We start from the raw sequence: 17,178 nt of genomic DNA, 5'->3' as shown, positions 1-17,178 counted from the left end.
GCTTCTGATTGGATTAAATCTGTACAATAGAATGTGAATAAATCAAAAGCTGTCACACTTTTAGGCTCCTTGCTGTAATGGGCCATTTGCATGATAATGTCATTTTACTACTACAACAAGAATCCTGGCTTCTGATTGGATTAAATCTATATGAAGAGAATGTGCAAAAATCAAAAATGGACACGCTTTTGGGCTCCTTGCTGTAATACCAAAATAACAGTCAACTCCCTTGTAATGACAACAGCTCCATTACACAGACAAGGCTAAAAATACATTCTATTGCTTGGTGGCCCTTCTAATAAATTCTTAGTCTTCTTCTTTGACCCTTGCTGGATGTTTAGTGCCAGGCCAAGCTCTCTATTTTGAAAGTTGAATTTACATTAATTTGTATCTTTCTTGTTTTCCCCAAAGATTGTGAGAATCTTTTAAAGAGATTTTTAGTGTTAAATCCTACAAAACGATCTAGACTAGAGGTAAGTGTTTTAAACCACATTGACAGAAGCAAGTTTTCTCTTTACAAGTTTTCCTTGCTTGTGGAAATGGGATAACTTCACAAATTTCTTTATTATCAACAAAACCATGTACATGGCTGTTATTAATTTATGTTTTAATATGACTGCCCTGCTTCATTGAACAAATTAAAGGGACAGCACGGTGCAAAGAAAATCATTTTTACAACTTGCCATTCGAGCAAGCTGAAGCTAACATTTACTAGTCCAGACGTCATTTCAACTAACCCCAACATCTTTTGATGAGCACAATTGATTTCACAGTTCCTCTGTTATTCGAATTCTTAAAAAAACATCACTTGCCCGTCGGGCAAGTTAAAAACAGAATTCACTAGTCCGATAGCAAAATCCACTAGCCCCAAGCTATCGGACACTACTTTCTTTGTACGCTGGGGACAGTGTCCTGATTGTGCGCACGCGCAAGCGTCATCTGTTTTTTTTTTTTTTTCAAAAGACAATAGAACTGTCATATTGACCCGACAAGATTTCCTTTAAGGTTCTCTTACTCTCCTTGCATCTTTTGATTTCGTGACATCCTGTCCAAAAATCAAAGTTTGGTGAATGCGCAGTCAAAGGATACTGTTCCTTTAATTGTAGTTATTAAAGTTAAATGTCATGAAGCCTGCAAAACGTCTCTGTTATGTTATGTTTTTGTTTTCCACGAAGTGAGTTTTACACACTGGTACACTGTACAACAATCGCAGATCACTAATGCTGGTGACTATGTTACAAACTTACCAGTAAAGGACACTGTTCCCATTATGTAAAATAGTATCTGTTGTAAATGTTATGATTAATTTTATTCATTCATAACTCTGCAGCAAATTATGTCAGACAAGTGGATGAATTTAGGATATGATAATCAAGACCTTAAACCGTACTGTGAACCTACCCCAGATTTTAAAGATGAAAGAAGAATAGGTAAGCATTTGTCTCTATCACCCAGCCTGCATGATTGTTGGTGGTATTAAGTGCAATCGTGTCTTGGCACATTTTTGTATTTAGCCACCATCATCAAAGGGACATCTTAGGGACAGATGGCTGTAAAGTGTTGAGGACTAATAGTTTTAGAGATAGTGGAATATTTGACTTTGTTGTAGAGTGGGTAAAATATTAATTGAGACAGAAGAGCTTAACATAGGTTTATGAGTATTTTTGAAAAGAGCTGACCTCCAAGCTTTTCCTTAAATGTTTAGAAATTATGCTTCAAATGGGATTTTCAAGAGATGAAATTCAAGAGGCTTTGGCGAACAATAGATATGATGAGGTTATGGCTACTTATCTTCTCTTGGATGAGAGAAGGCAAAAGTTAACGGTGAGATTGATCTTTTTTTTTGCCCTAAACACCTGTCTTGCGTAGGTTTGCAGGCTGTAATGATTGGCAGAGCCACCCAGCTTTTTCCCACATTCATAAAAACGCTCATGTGTGGTTATATCCACTGACACAACTTCTCACTCATTCAAACATTAAACTGAAACACCAATCTGAAATGCAGTGTATATGTACAGGTCAAATTTGATTTCAGGTTTAAAATTTTGTTGATTCCAAATTTCCTTTGTTTTCTAGGGCTAGGAGACCTTGGAAATTGAGAATCAACCTAGGTTGAATAAAAATTAACCTGAAATCAAATTTGACCTGTAAGATATACATGTCCTCTTTCCAAAATTCAGTTTAAGGTGAAAGAGTCTGCACATCCCCTATTGTAGCCTTCACCACCTAGTCCTTTTCTCTCTTGTTATCCTTGTTGCCATTTTTCTTATTTCGTCTTAATATTTTACAGTTAAATGGTTCGAGTGATCCTCTAATGGAAAGCACTAGTGCACCAAGGCCAAGCACATCAATGCCATCTGGAGTCCCTGCTCCAATCCGGCCCAGCAGAGCCAGTGCAAGACGGGAGAGAGGAGAAAGAGAGCTTCCCAGAAGGTATTCTGAGGGTCACACTCCACATAAAACAGGCCATGTAATAAGGCAAGCATAGATTTAGGTTGCACCCTTTTAATTTTGTAATGACTTATTTTAATTCTTTCTTCCATTTGTTCGTTCTGTTTTGTGTTTCTCTCTAACCCACACACTAATCGTAATTTTGGGGTACAGCTAACTCTGCACAGAATATTGCAGTGGCCAAATAAATAAAAAACAAAACTAAATGTTTATTACATGATAGAATTTATGCAATAATTAGGCACACTTGCCATAAAAATAAGCAAGGTGAAATTCTTTGCTGGAGAGTGTCATGTGCAACCAGCCAGGTGGTTGTTGTAGAAAAGCATTGGCCTTTGGAACTTTCCACAATGCAAACAAATTATGCTAATGAAAACTCACATACGTTATGGTGGAAGCGAGTGTTTAAATAATTATGTTGTCAGTGTGAAAGTTTATGCATATTATGTACAGATTAGGAATAATGAATAAGAGAGTATAAAATTATAACTTTTAAAAATTTTTCCACTGCTGTGGTTTTTGACTCTAACGATGACTACGGCACATGTTGAAATGCCAGTCCCTGTCAACAACAGTCCCATTCAGGACTACAGTCACCTGGATGATCGTATTTCACCAACTTATGCGATAGCAGATTGTTTCTTTTGTAGGAAGCTTGTAATGGATGGAGTTTTTTTAGTTTGTGTTAAAGTGTTGTCTTACAATGTTACATTGAATCATCTTGACAGAGCGGCAACTGAATCTGGTGGGACAGCCGGAGGTCAGGCTAAACCCGTGGTCCGCAGTGAACGAGATAGACCGGGAGTAAGAACCGTTCCTAACGATGAGCGGGTGTCATCATCTATAGGTCGGGCTGCAAATCCAAACAAGTCAGAGATTCCTGAAAGAGCAGCAGACAGAAGTAGGAGGGGCAAAACACAAAGGGTAAGCAAGGAATGGAGGAGGCATTTTTCCCCCAAACTTACTACAAAGTAATCAGGCACTGACATGCATTTTGATATCAGACAGTTTTTTGGGGCTTGAAAAACACTTGAATTGGTTGGCTTAATTAGGTAGCCAGCTTCCACTGTCTGAAATGGGCTTAATTTTGTGACACAGCTCTGTCAATATAATTTTTTGGCTTTGCGATCTATTTATTAAATTATTACCAAACAATTTGTACTTGTAGTTGGTTACAGACACTTAATGGAAATTTTGTGAACTTGTCGCTGGTGGCTTGTGTTTCTACAGCTGCAGCAATTTCGAGCTTTTTCAAGTATGCTGTGATGAGAACTTTGTCGTTGAAAATTCTGATTCACATTGTATTCTCATTTTCCAGCAACATAGCATGCCTCCAGGAATTATTAGACGGAATACATACGTGTATGGAGAGAAGCGAGCAGAAGACAGGAACAGTACCTCGCAGACACCATCAAGCCAAACAAATGGAAAAGGAGACAGGTAAACCAAATCTCACAACTTTGAACACATTGTTCTTAACCCTTTTAAGTCCCAATAGTGACCAAGATCTATTTTCTCTTAACAATATCCATACGTTGTCAAGAGATTAGGTTATGAGAACTTATAAAATGAACACCTAAGAGAAAATGCTTTGATCTTTTATTACATTCTCTCAACTCATTCTTTTTCACTCTTGGTTATGCTGATTCTATAAGTTTCAAGTTTAGGGTCTCAGCTTATAGCGAAGATTGGCATATAGTCGAATAAATATGGTATTTGTAACAAATCCACTGTAGTTCCATTAAAGCTCTTTAGAAGCACTTGAAGTAGAAATAAGTAAGTAAAAGTAACCTCTCACTGTCCTTTCATTTCTCTACCTTCTATCAGTGTTACTGAGCCAGGCCCTAGTGGCAGCAGTGTAGGGGCAGGCAGACCCTCATCCAAACCTCCTCCGTCAGAGCTCGGCAATCGCTTGTCACCCACCCGTAGGTCACTTCCACCAGTTGCTATTCACCAGGAAAATAGGCATAGAGCTGGGTGAGTTTTTGCACCTTAGAATTTTCCTGTTAGGTAGTTTTGCTTATTCCACTTGCTCTTCTTATCCCATTAAAGTGGTGATCACTTTAAACTGGTTTCTGCTGAAATCAATGCACAACACGATGGCACTTGGCACACCTTCAAAATTAAAGATTTAAAAATTAGTTGCTACTATATGGTGTAGTCATGTCATTAGGGCACCTACTCTTTTCCATAGATATTCCTTCACTCTTTAAACTCACATTTCACATGAAATGTGGCTCTCAATTTTAGCCTGTGTATGTTGTCATAAGAAGCACTGTCAGAAGTAGTCCACCTCATACGCATATCATTTGGGTTTTTTTAAAAGAAAATTTAACAATCCGAGGGTGAGAGGGTTATATATGGCTGCACTTGAGATTTTAACAAAACTGATTCCTTATCACATTGTCATCAACACACGAGACAACATTCAATTTATATTATCATTTTTTGTCTTCCTCCTCGGTGACCAAGATATTTATGGCATGTATCAATGACATAAAGCTGTAGTAATGTATAAACAAGTTTCCTGTGGAAAGATGATTTTGTGTTCATAATTATATTGCAAGTTCTAATTATTATTATTATAATCTTTTTCTAGAAGAACAAACCCTGACACCCAACCTCCTCCTTCAAGGTTAGGAACTAGGAATATGCCGGGGCGGAGTACCTTTCATAGTGGTCAAACGCGCCCGCGCACTCAAAATGGACCTGACAGGTCTGACCCTAATAGCCCTGGAGTTGGTGGAAGGCCATCTATTTTGAGCAAGCTAACATCAAGATTTAGCAAGAGGTAGGTGTTGGGAATTTTTTTTTTTGTAGGTGTTGATGATGGTTATTAGTAGTTCAGTGTCATTAGCCTGGGCTGTCATCACAGAATAATAATATTTTGGAAGCCAAAATTCTTCCAATCCAGATACTTACATTTTTGTACTAATTTAAAAAAAGAAACGTTTTTAATTATTTTTTATTTTACTCATTTTGTTAGGCATCCTGTAATAAAGACTCTTAACCTCTTAACCCAGCTCTCACACTTGCAATTCATATTATAAATCATTGGTTAAAAATCTCCTTAAAACTGTATTTTTAATCGGTCAAAAAACACAGTTAAGCACCCACACTTGAAATTAATAATCTTTAGAGAATAATGAGGTTAAAATTTATAAATTTACTAATGCTGGCTTTTATGTGAAGAGTTAAGTTATAAATTATGTTACATAATAATTCTCACGTATAGGGTCCTTTTAAACATCAGTCAAAAACAATATTAAATTAAAGTACTCTAAAATAACTCTGACAATAAGATAAGCTTACAAACACCAAGCAAAAAGTTCTACAAATCATGCCCCTTGAAGAGGCAAGAAATTTAATCCCATTTGACTTCTTAGTAGGCAGTTGGATCCCACTGTGACTTCGAGACCTGGCCCCCAAGCAAGACGGTAAACAATTTGACCTAAATATTTATATAAATAAATAAATTTAAATAAATGCATTTCTGGCTGTTTATGTTTTGTTATATTATATCTTTAATGAAAACTTAAAGTAAGACTGAGCTGATATAAATTATTAATAGTTATGCTAATAAACAAAATGTCTAAGTATAAAGTTCTAGAGTAATCAACATAGAACTAGCTAAAATCAAGCATTAACAAAATTATTTACTTGATAATGTTTGTTTGCAAGATTTTTATTCATTTTAATTGCACATAAAAATAATAAAACTTTGTCCCCCTAAATATTTTCAGTGTTATCAATTTTTTTTTTATCTTTGTGCCTTTTAAATTTTTCTATGATGAACAATAATAGAAATAAAATATGAGAACTTTACTGCAGCAATTCAGCAAAGTAGTAACTGCAATTTTTCTACACAGCCATTTCCTGAATAATTGTTTTAACTTTTGAGTCTCAGGCAGAAGCCTTTTACTAAGACTTGAATAAGATAGTGTAATTATGACCAGAATTTCAGTCCTCCTAGGAGACGAGATCTCAAAGAGACCTAGTCTCACGATAAGGTATTGACTTACTCTTGAGGAGTCCTGTAATTATGACCATTCTGTATTGAAAGCTGATGAGACATGTCACTTTTAAACCTGGAAGGTTAAGCAATTTTATGGCACTCTTTCGATAGTATCATTGGAAGTTCTCTGACTAATCTTCATCAGAAATTTTAAAAAAGGGTGTTAAGGTCTCTTTTGATGTATAGTTAACAAACTATGACATTCTTTCCGTTTAAACATTTCATCCATTGAATACATTTGGTCAGTAAGTTAGTACATTATTTTGAAACCGGCTCACATAGTCGTCTGTCTCACAGGCCTATGGAACAAGCCATGTCACCAAGAGAACCAAGAGAAGTTTCCCGGAGTAGCTTTGGAGGCAGTGGACAAGGGTCAGTTGAGCCTTACTTATTTTACTATTATATTTTTCTTTTGGCACTGATGTCTGTTAATTAATGAACTCAGTGTTGAACTCAATCAAGGATATAGTCTAGTAACTACTGATGAGGGCTTAGGATTATTATGGAAAAGAAACTCAATATTAAAACCTCATTAAAGCGAACATGCTGCCCTTGATTATATTGAAGTCCCACTGTATACCCTTGTGTAAGTTGTAGTTGCTGCTACAGTTAAACCTCTAATGTGGATAGCTCATATTTTAGATAACTCTATTATTCACAACAATACTTCACTTCTTACAATCCCTACCTGTGTAATATTATTTCAAAAATCTCCTTTGTGGACTTGTGGTCTATCCCTTCCTTGTGTAGATTTAAGAGGTTTGACTGTACAGTGATAATGGGAATTTTGGTATCACTTCTATTAATTTTAAGACGTGTGATTATTGGTATAACCCTCCAAGTTAGAGTTTGTGCTCGGTCGCCGCTTGGCAACCAACTCTTTTGGTTTAGGGATACTTTTTGACAAATCAAGTCACCAGCTGCAAAATTTTAGGTGCCATGGCAACCAAAATAGTCGCAACTTGGAGGGTTGTGGTTGCTTTAAAAAAGGATGGAATGAGTTAATGTTTTAAGTGTTCTCTTAGTAAGATGTTAAACATGTTTGAAAAAATGCAAGGATGCAAGGACTTTTTAAGGGGAACATATTCATCAGGATATGAAAATTTCAACTTTTGTGTCCACATCGTTCATACATGCAGACGTATACCTGCTCTCTGGATCATATATTAACGTCGCACTCTCAATTAATTTATGCAGTTATACGCATGCTGTCTTTCCTGGTGAATTGTAACAGACCTTTGATTAAAAATAATGCTCGAGCTGGCTTTCATCATAATTTTTGTTGAAGCATAAAATATGATCATTTTGATTGAAGAAAAGTTTAGTATTATGACCTTTTTTGAAACCAAATGCATGTTAGGGCAGCCTCGATGGGTCTACCTTCTTGGCAACAAGTTCCTCCAGTGAGTGTGACTCAAGAAAGTTCGTAATAGAACGACCTTAGGATTCAAACGTTTGACTCAACAAGGCGAAGGGTTATTGAATCTATAATTTTTGAAAAAAATTGTTCCTACCCAGTTCACAACAATCTTACATGTAACCCTCAGACGTGCAAGGAAATTCCCCACTCCCCACCCCAAATCCTCCCATAATGGATCAGTGTGTTCGAGTATTACTGTTTTTGTTGATTGCCTGTGTTGAAGGAAATGAGAGTTTCACTGTATCAAAAAGTCCCACTTTGATTAAACTTCAGTTAAATGCTCACATTGGCAATGTATGCAACTTTGAGTTAGACTTGACAACAAAGACATATTTATATCTGAACAGTTTACTCAAAAACACAAAAGGAATACAGTCTACTCAAAATTGGGTTTTCTAAGTCCCAGATGACCGTAGAGGCTTATTGGACATGATGTCAAGATGGTACTGCATTCTTTTCTTCGTATTTTTTCTTACGGAAAATCAAAGTCAAAATTCTCGGGTCATTGATATTTAAGCCCCTTTCCCCTTGCTTCCCTTCTGGTACATTCAAGGGGTAAGAAAATTCCTGTTTGATTCTTTTTTTTTTTCGCATTTTAAAACAGAAAGTTGTGCTGTTCTATCCCTGGATAGGTAATTAAAAGAAAAGTGTTTGTTAGAAGAACAAGAGAAGTGGATAAACTCAATAATTCAGGATATACTTCGTTTTCCTCGAAATAATGTTCCTTTTTCATAATACTACTTTGCAACTAATAATGCAGGTTGTTGAGCATTTCATCGTATTATAAACCTTTAAATGTAATTCTTTAGGAGTTTAAATTTATTTTCGAGCATTACTGGGTTATACTTTAAATATTATTTTCCCAAACTTTGAATTAGTTAGAAGCATAGGTATGTGTTCCCTGTTGAATCGTTCTAAGAGGTTTTGACTATAATAAACTCTCAGAGAGTGTTTTTACCTCGTAGGAATATCTTTACAATTAAATATAAACTGTTGGTTTGAATACATTCTTATTGCCAGAGGCACACTAAAAGTGAAGGTTATAATATTATTATGAAAAAGGTTAATTTCTTTACAGTAAGTGTTAACTGACATAGGAACAGATTAAAAGCACAAGTTTAGGGCTAAACTTAAAGTAAAATTGAGCTTGAAACTTGGAGAAGGTCTCTTACTGCATGACGTTACCAAAATGAGTGTATCAAATGTGATTTGCAAGCGCGAGTACAGTCTTGCTGGCCTTAAGACTAACACCCTCCTGTCCACGACATGGTAAGTCATTTTGTTAACCCAGCGTCCCTCTGTGCTGTGACGTCATGTGGTACCTGCCTTCTCTGGGTCCGATTGATCCTGGATGGAACAGCGCAGCTTGGGAGGTATATGCTTCAGACCCCTCGCAGATAAAAAGACCATAATGCATTGTACATGCATGTGAATACTTATTAACCTCATTGATTTTGTGACCGTGACTTCTTTGCATTGTGTTTTCTCAAAGTGAAATAACCATTGCTTGTTGTGGTTTTTATTTTTATCCTAATCACTTTTAATCAGCCAATTCCCTGTCCCTTATTAACTATTGTTATCATTATTACAGCATGTTTAACATATTCTAAGGCAGACACTGACTTGATTACACTCAGAGTTGTGACGATTAACATATATTTTCTGAATTAATAGCTGATCGGGACTTTTGCTCCCAACCTCAGTTAATTTGATACAAAGTCGTTGTGATACAAGTCTTCGATACAAGTCGTTCTGTACAAGTCTTTTCGATACATGTCAATTTGATACAAAATCATTTCGATGCAAAGTTGTTTTGATACATAGTCGATTCGATATACAAGCCGTTTAGATACAAGTTTTTTCAGTCAAGGTGAAAATAGTTTCATTTCCTTGACTTAAAGAATGAAGAATATTTATCCAAAATATTTTTCTTGTTCACGCGCAAACCACACTTTCGTGAACGAAAGTTTTGGGCAGTTTCACCTCTTGAGTCGGTGTCAAAACGACTTTGTATCAAAACGGCCCGTTTTCCGTTTCTGAAGTCTTATGTTAAAAAGTTTTGAAAGAAAAATAACACTGTTCGAAGGAGCTATCAGAGACTCTCAAGTCTTTAGTCCAGAGGAAGTAAACTCGGAATTTGAAACAGTCTTCGTTTCTTGTCGCATATTACCAACTCTGGGGGTGAAATAGTAAAAATTAAGGACAAAATATTTAAAAAAATTCTTTTTCTTAATATACTACATGGGATTCGCCATATTTAATATCTAATATACTGACATAATCAAAGTCAGAAAGATTGACTCCGGTAGCCAACAAGTTACTAATCAGAATTGATGTGCGGTAATAGTCTTTTCTTTCAACATAACAAAAGTTATTTGTACTCACATTCCTATAGCATGCCAATAGATATTAGGGAAGGGAAAATAATTGACTAACTTTCCTGATGCTCACAATGTTAGAGTGATTCATTCCTCTGTCCATCTATCATTGCATAATTCCCGTATTTATTTTCAAGCATTTAGTTCTTCGTAGTTGTTTCTCATTCACATGCACCGTCAGCAATGCACATGCGCACTCGAGCACTGTCTGTCATCTTGTTTTGTTGGCCAAATTTTGAGACCAGTTCTGATAAGTCCACATATGATCTTGTCAGCTATTAACGACAGAAATTCTGCACCAGTTTGTTTCATTTCTGTTTGTTCCCCACGGTACGATGGTTTGTTAAAAGTGCATTCACAATCCTTGAAATCTTGGTTATTTTGAGCCACAATACATTTGTTATTTGCATGCTGTGTTGCTATCTGAAGGCTGAATATCTGATTTTGCGGTTTTCTAGTAAACCGTTTCAACCACAAGAGTCCCAAAATTCGGAAATCAAGAAAAAAATGCTAAATGAAATTAGCATTTCAATGAAAATACTGAAAACTGATCGCCCCATTTGAAAGGACCAAATAAGAGGTTTCTGGCCAACAGGGTTTTTTTTTTGTCCAAAAGCGGATACTTGGCTCTGGTTGTGAATGCACTTTCCTATTTTGTCTATTTTAACATGTTTGTTTTTAGTAACCCACCAGCACTTGAAATCTGTTTGTTTTAGTCAGTTTAAGCACGGTGTAAGGAAGTCACGGCTCTCTGCCGAATTTTACAGCTTAATAGGCATTTCTTAGTAAATACCGTAATATTCTTTTAAGTGCAGGTTTAGCCTCGTATTGAGGGGAAGTCAAAGTCTAGTGTCATTTTGAAATGACTCGAGCTCCATATGCCATTCAGAAACTTCTCGATAACAGACCTCTTTACCTTGTATGTTTTATTTTCCCAATAAAGGACTCAAGAGAATTTGTCCTCTGTCTTTTCATAAATTATCCATGCATATGCTCGAGAATAAGACGAAATTTGAAAGAAGCAACGAAAAAGATCTACATTGGGAAAACAAAATGCACAAGAGCACAAAGAGGTCTTCTTGCAGGATTAATGTATTTGCAAATGAATGCACCAGTGCAACGTTGGCCAGAAAAATCATTTTTAAGTCGTTTTGTTTTGGGATTTCTAAAGCCTGCTTTCCATTTGTATGAAGTCAACATTAAGCTTTAAGGTTTGTTTCATGACAGGGAAGCTCAAAGTGGAAAGCATTATAGGAATCCAAAAGAAGCATTAGGGTGAAACCACCTTCACCATAAAGTTGAACTGGCGCGGTCGTATATAAATTTTCTTGTTTTTCTGACCTGTTGAGAAGTTTCTGAGTGGAACATGTAACTTGTGCGTAAAAAAAAGACATTGGATCTTGACTCCCCGTGAAGAAGAGGCTTCACCTGCACTTTAAAGAATATTATGTATTTTATGAAGGCCTGTCAGTATAATATTATTGTATTTCATTGTGGCTTGCGTGGCGAGGGGTCTGACAAGCTGTGTTGTTGCATTGAAGGGCTCGAGATGATATCGCACCAGGGGTAAAGTCGGTGTATCCGGACCCAAAGGCCCGTTCGAACCCCAGGCGTAAATCCTTGAGAGGAACGTTTGCTAGGCTCTCGTTCAGAAAAAGACAAAGGAAAAGGCAGGTGTTGGGAACTTAACTACCTTGGCGTAAGCGCAGTTGGACCAATCAGCTGCTAGTGCCAGTCTTAGGGCAAATTTAATCCTGTCAAATCTGATCACAGAGTAATGGCTTTTGTTTCAGTGCGAAATTTCTAAAAGTTTTATCGATTTGTTTATTGTTGTTAGTGCTTGTTTGCAGTCTGAATTGCTTTTTTTATGTTTAGAAATTGTTGTTAATTGAACCTAGCTGTGGATTGGTTCAAAGGTGCATGCGCTTTGTTGTTTAGTTCAGTTCAGTTCGCATAGAATGGTAACATCTTAAGACTACAGAAGTTGATTAGCTCCAGTTCCACTGCATTAATTTCACTTTAAAAGAATAAGAAAAAAACGCGCGCACACACACACACAAGAGTTAAGCGAAGTGGAAAAGGAGGAGGGGGTTATCGATTGGCATAATTGTAGGTTGGAGAAGAGCAGAACAGTTAACTGAAAAAGGTGTTTCAAGTCTCGGTTTATACGAAAGTGTGATCTGTTATGCTTAGCCGTAATCTTCGTTACCTGCCTGTGGTTTTATTTGGAAGATTTCGAGATTTTGGTATCTAGGGTTTTAAAGAAAATAGCTAAAATACTGTAATCTAATGCTAGTAAAAGAGATGTCTTAAGCTGTTCATATTTTGAATCAGTTTCTAGTCTCAGTTATGGGTGTACGGGGTTCGTACAGGGTCTTGCATTCTTGAAAAAGTCTTGAAATGTGCAAACAAAGGCATGATTAAAAGCCTGGATTTTTGCTTTAGGTATGGTTTTTTAAAAATGTAGTGTTTTATTGGTAAGAGTAATTTTTTCGCGCTAGTCAGATCTTACTTGATGTTGTGTGTAAAACAAAAAAAAAACAGAAAAAGGAAATACAGTGGTTTAGAACTTTGTTATGTCTCCGCATTGTACAGTGATTACTCTACAATTGCATTGCATCCTGGGGAAAGCTTAGTTGCCGCCTTTGTCTACCTTTCTGTGGATCGCTTATTTGATAACCTTGAGTCCAGGAAATGTCTTAAATTTTGCATCCCGAAATCTGTACGAACCCTGGTTGTAGAAGGCAAGACTGGGAGCAAGCTCTCCATTATATGTAGTGCGCGAAACGAGCCGCGAGGAGCGGCTCCCTTTCTTTCACCGCCGCTCGCACTGGCGTCTCCTTTAGCGTGCTACTCTCGCGTGACCTCTTGCGTGACCTCTCAAACTACTCTCGCGTGATCTCGTGACCTCGCGTGACCTCTCAAACGGAGAGTTTGCTTGCAGGCTGGTAGTAAGCAGGACTTAACGATGTTCGTTGCTCAAGATACCGAGTAATTTATGTAAACCATCTGTCACTCTATAATTCAACTAAAAGTCAACTTTTATCTTTTTTTTAGATCTATGAATGACACGACAATGGGCGACAAGCCACGTTCCCTACGCTTCACGTGGAGCATGAAGACGACAAGCGCGATGGACCCGCAGGAGATGATGGAAGAAATCAAGAAGGTTTTGGAAAGTAATAACTGTGATTATGAACAGCGTGAGAATTTCTTGTTGTTCTGTTGCCATGGCAACCCTGCTGACGCTAATCACGTGCAGTGGGAGATGGAAGTGTGTAAGCTTCCGCGATTGTCCCTAAATGGGGTTCGCTTCAAGCGCATCGCCGGTACATCTATCAATTTCAAGAACATCGCCTCTAGAGTTGCCAACGAGTTAAAGCTGTGATGAAGATAGAATGGCTGTTTCCTTATGCCAAGACGAGAATTGGCGAGGGAAGACAAGCGGAAGCAGTTATTGTACCCTTTCCCTCAGCTCATCACAGATTTTGCTGGCATGAAGACGCTTTTGGAGGAACCAAGCACAGGACAGGTTTTCTTGTTTTCGGACATGCTTTGAACAGGAAATCCAGTTTTCTTTGTACTGAACATTTGCCAAAATGACGCCTGGGTGTTGAACAGGCAAGTGATGGCTTTTATTTGCTATGCGGTACGTGCCACATAAAATGAAGTTGTTTCTACGAGTCTGGAAAAATTTACCAGTGAAAACGACATCTGTACAAGTTAATGTAAATATCCATAGGAATTATTTAATTTTAACAGAGAGCAGCAGAGAAAAGTAAGCTACTCCCGAGACACCTCCAGTTCTCTTATAGTTGGTCAGGGTGTATAGTTTGTCCGCTCCTCATCCATTGTGCTGCTGTTTTGGGCGGATCTGTATTAGCCTGTGCCAGGCTCTCAGATAGTGGGGACGTCGCGAAAACAAGGTCAAGGGAAAAAAGAAGGAGAACGCGCGTACTCTGGGAAAGAGGGCGGTGGTGGAAAAAATAAGGAAATAGGCCTCCCTCTCCTTCCCCAGCAACGGCGTGTTTTTCGCATCAATTTTCACGATTTCTGCACATTTCTATCTTGAAGCCTGGACAGCCTGGTCTGTATTTGTTCTTGCGCAGATTCCTTAGAAGTCAATCTTATCACGAAGTTATCCCCAGTCTCACTTCAGCTGCATGAAAATGAATATTTGAGATTTTTGCTTTACAAGAGAACGATAGATTGTGACCTGCCTATCAATAGTCTCCCATGCAGCCGTGTTTGTGTCGTCGCGCAACGCTCCTCCCCAAGCATTCGAACTTTGAAGAGGAGCGTTGCGTGACAAGGCAAAAACGGCTTCGTGGCATGGGAGACTAGCCTATCAGGGGCAAGGGAACATTTCAGTGTTTCCTAAAGACGCCATCACCTTTTCTTGCTTCCAAACTCTGAAACGTCTTATTTTACTTACGTTTTTAACTACTCCAAAACCTTGATCTGTTGTGTCACTGTCGTCTCACGGAGTGGAAATTTGCGTTCTTGGAAGTTCAGACATCGAACATGTGCTCAAGCAAATGAAAACAAATTTACTGACCTGTATTTCAGTAACAAAACAATGAAATTCTATGGCCCCAAGTGCCTCGTTAACGTGAAACAGATTTTAGAAGAAAGCTTTAATCTCTGAGAAGTGTGCCCTTTTTCGGAAATTTGTCATAGTCTAACTGGGCCAGGTTTCGTTTATTTTAACTGGGGAATTTTGCGTTCTGTCTTGAATAATATTTCAGTGCTGTTACTTAAAGACCGTCCTTCTTTCCTCAGAGTCACGCGTGCTTTCGACCTTAAGAGACTGCTCGCAGTCTGGGTTACTTAGTATTACGCAGGACACCACTCGCTATTAAAAGGGGAATAGTGTGGTTCTTGATCATTTTTCCCGAATTCATTCCGGCTGTCTTGATGATTTTTCAACTTCACTCTTAGTTGGTTAGTCAATTTGTTATCCTGTACGTGATTAAATTGTGCACTTTGTAAAAAAAGAATAAAAGAAAAGACACCCAAGCAAATTTGGATAAATGATGTAAAAATACAGTTTATCTTGCTTTTGTAAACAGGGGGCGGGGGCAGGAACTGTTAATTATTTTGAACTTCAGTTGCAAAAGCAAGAAGAGCTGCAAATTACTAGAAAACGATTGGAAATAGCTTAAACTTCTGCAAGGTTTTATCGTGCAGTCGAAAGCTGGTTGACCCCAAGGTAACTGTGATCATAATCGGATTTGCAACGATAATATCGATATTCTCTTCAAAACAGCGTTCCAACAGCCGGAATTTTGTCCAGGCTAAGAAAGATCGCCCTTCCCCCCTTTCCCATCTTTCCCGTCTTCCCGCCAGGGAAATTGACAACTTGCGCAACGGCGGTTTCGATTTGTTTCTGTAAGATAAAACAGAATTAAAATTAATTTCTTCAGGGGTTGATATAAAGGGGGTATCAGTTTTGCCCAATCAATTTCAATCAATTTTCCAGGTTTGGTCGTTTTCGATTTTGCACGATACGTGACATTGTTCCGTAGAAATCGTTCACTTTCAAGCTAGCTCAGTTCGCCTGTAAATAGAAAACCAATTTTGTATTATCCAAATAGCTAGTGAGTACATTAACAGGCGAAGTGATTTTAAATTGGTTTCATTTATATGATGTGTATTGTGGAGTTAGCTTTACTGTGGCATGTTTTGTTATATTCGAATTTCACCATTCCTCCTGACAATAGTCGTTGATCTATTTTAAAAACTGAATGTTGGGTACATTGGAAGGACGAAACTTTCACTTTTTTCTTTGTTTCTATTGCGTTTATTATGCTGTCAATCATTCGTCTTTAAGAACGTCGTCTCTGCTTATGTCAGCGGCAGGCAGCTAGTGTTGTGAGGTCTTGGGAACGAGGTGAAATGAAATGTCATCCCACAGTGCGTCGCTGTCCAAGGATCTTACTTCACTGTTTTATTCACTTGATTGACTATTATACCGAAATACGTCGCGTGATTCTGTTTTCAAATAGTATTTGCAAAGGATTGTGGGTTGGCATTTTATCCTCAAGTCACGCAACGCCTGCCTCAGTCTTGCGCTACGTACTTCGTAGTTTGTCACAAGTTGAATGATTGCTTTTATTTGTCCAAATTTAAGTGAAGTTCATCGTCTCTCGCCTCGTCTGTCTTGTCTTTCACTTTGTAAATATCCTTCCTTAGAATGACCAATTTCCACAGTAAATATAATGCGAGGCAATTTCTTGATGTAACAGTCCTTTGGCGCTTTTTAGTTAATGTAGGGTTATCTTGAGAAATATACTCTTCAACATGGAGCATTTGTCTTGTGTCTTTCCTCTGTCTATTTTTTAACTTCTTACACGATATTTTCAAACTCTTAATTGTCCGACCCTAGAAGACCGTATCCTTATCTCGAATTTCAATTTTGTTTTTTAAGACTATTTAAGCATTGAAACTGTTTCCTGTCGTCTGTTGCAACGGATGGTAATTTAAACTTGAAAAAGTCGGGACAATTTCCTTTCAACCTCACCTGTTTTGGCAGCCTCACAAGGCTGCCAAAACCTGAGAAAACCGACAGCACTCTGCGCTACACGCAGTTCAACTCAAAGCACTGCCAAACATTGCGCCAACGACTCCTGGCTTGAAAAAATACAGCTAGCCACAGACTTCGGCAACATCAGAGACATGTAAGAAGGCATCAAGAACGGTTTTAGGTCCTTTAGAAAACAAAAAACTGCCCCCTCAAAACCGATGAACCCATTACAGACCCCAAGGGATAAATGAACAGATGGGTGGAACAGTACTCTGAACTCTCTCTGCGTGAGACAGTTGATATCCATGCTACCCTCAACCTTATCACTACTTTCTCGGTCATGGACGAGCTTGACGCTGAGCCCATCACTGAAGAGCTTGGCGAGGCC

At 38.0% G+C, this 17,178-nt stretch overlaps 1 protein-coding gene across 10 annotated transcripts in view; it reads left to right on the top strand.

Moving 5' to 3' along the window:
* LOC140944094 (MAP/microtubule affinity-regulating kinase 3-like) overlaps nucleotides 1–16,575 on the top strand; it is a 34,834-nt gene extending 18,259 nt beyond the window's left edge. For 5 of the 10 annotated variants that reach the window (XM_073393217.1, XM_073393215.1, XM_073393212.1 and 2 more), the window contains 11 exons: nucleotides 412–473; nucleotides 1,331–1,430; nucleotides 1,706–1,824; nucleotides 2,291–2,478; nucleotides 3,180–3,375; nucleotides 3,770–3,891; nucleotides 4,279–4,428; nucleotides 5,051–5,242; nucleotides 5,838–5,888; nucleotides 6,764–6,838; nucleotides 13,322–16,575. In XM_073393217.1, coding sequence (XP_073249318.1) covers nucleotides 412–473; nucleotides 1,331–1,430; nucleotides 1,706–1,824; nucleotides 2,291–2,478; nucleotides 3,180–3,375; nucleotides 3,770–3,891; nucleotides 4,279–4,428; nucleotides 5,051–5,242; nucleotides 5,838–5,888; nucleotides 6,764–6,838; nucleotides 13,322–13,652 — 1,586 coding nt within the window. In that variant the 3' untranslated portion in view covers nucleotides 13,653–16,575. Of the gene's footprint in view, nucleotides 1–411; nucleotides 474–1,330; nucleotides 1,431–1,705; nucleotides 1,825–2,290; nucleotides 2,479–3,179; nucleotides 3,376–3,769; nucleotides 3,892–4,278; nucleotides 4,429–5,050; nucleotides 5,243–5,837; nucleotides 5,889–6,763; nucleotides 6,839–11,805; nucleotides 12,006–13,321 lie in introns of those variants that run through there. The other 5 variants (XM_073393209.1, XM_073393214.1, XM_073393213.1 and 2 more) reach the window with 5 other exon arrangements.
* Nucleotides 16,576–17,178: the final 603 nt, after the last annotated feature.

The sequence above is a fragment of the Porites lutea genome, chromosome 7, assembly GCF_958299795.1.
Source record: "Porites lutea chromosome 7, jaPorLute2.1, whole genome shotgun sequence".
Taxonomy (NCBI): domain Eukaryota; kingdom Metazoa; phylum Cnidaria; class Anthozoa; order Scleractinia; family Poritidae; genus Porites; species Porites lutea.
Note: the sequence above shows the minus strand (reverse complement) of the source record. Positions and strands in the feature narration are given on the sequence as shown.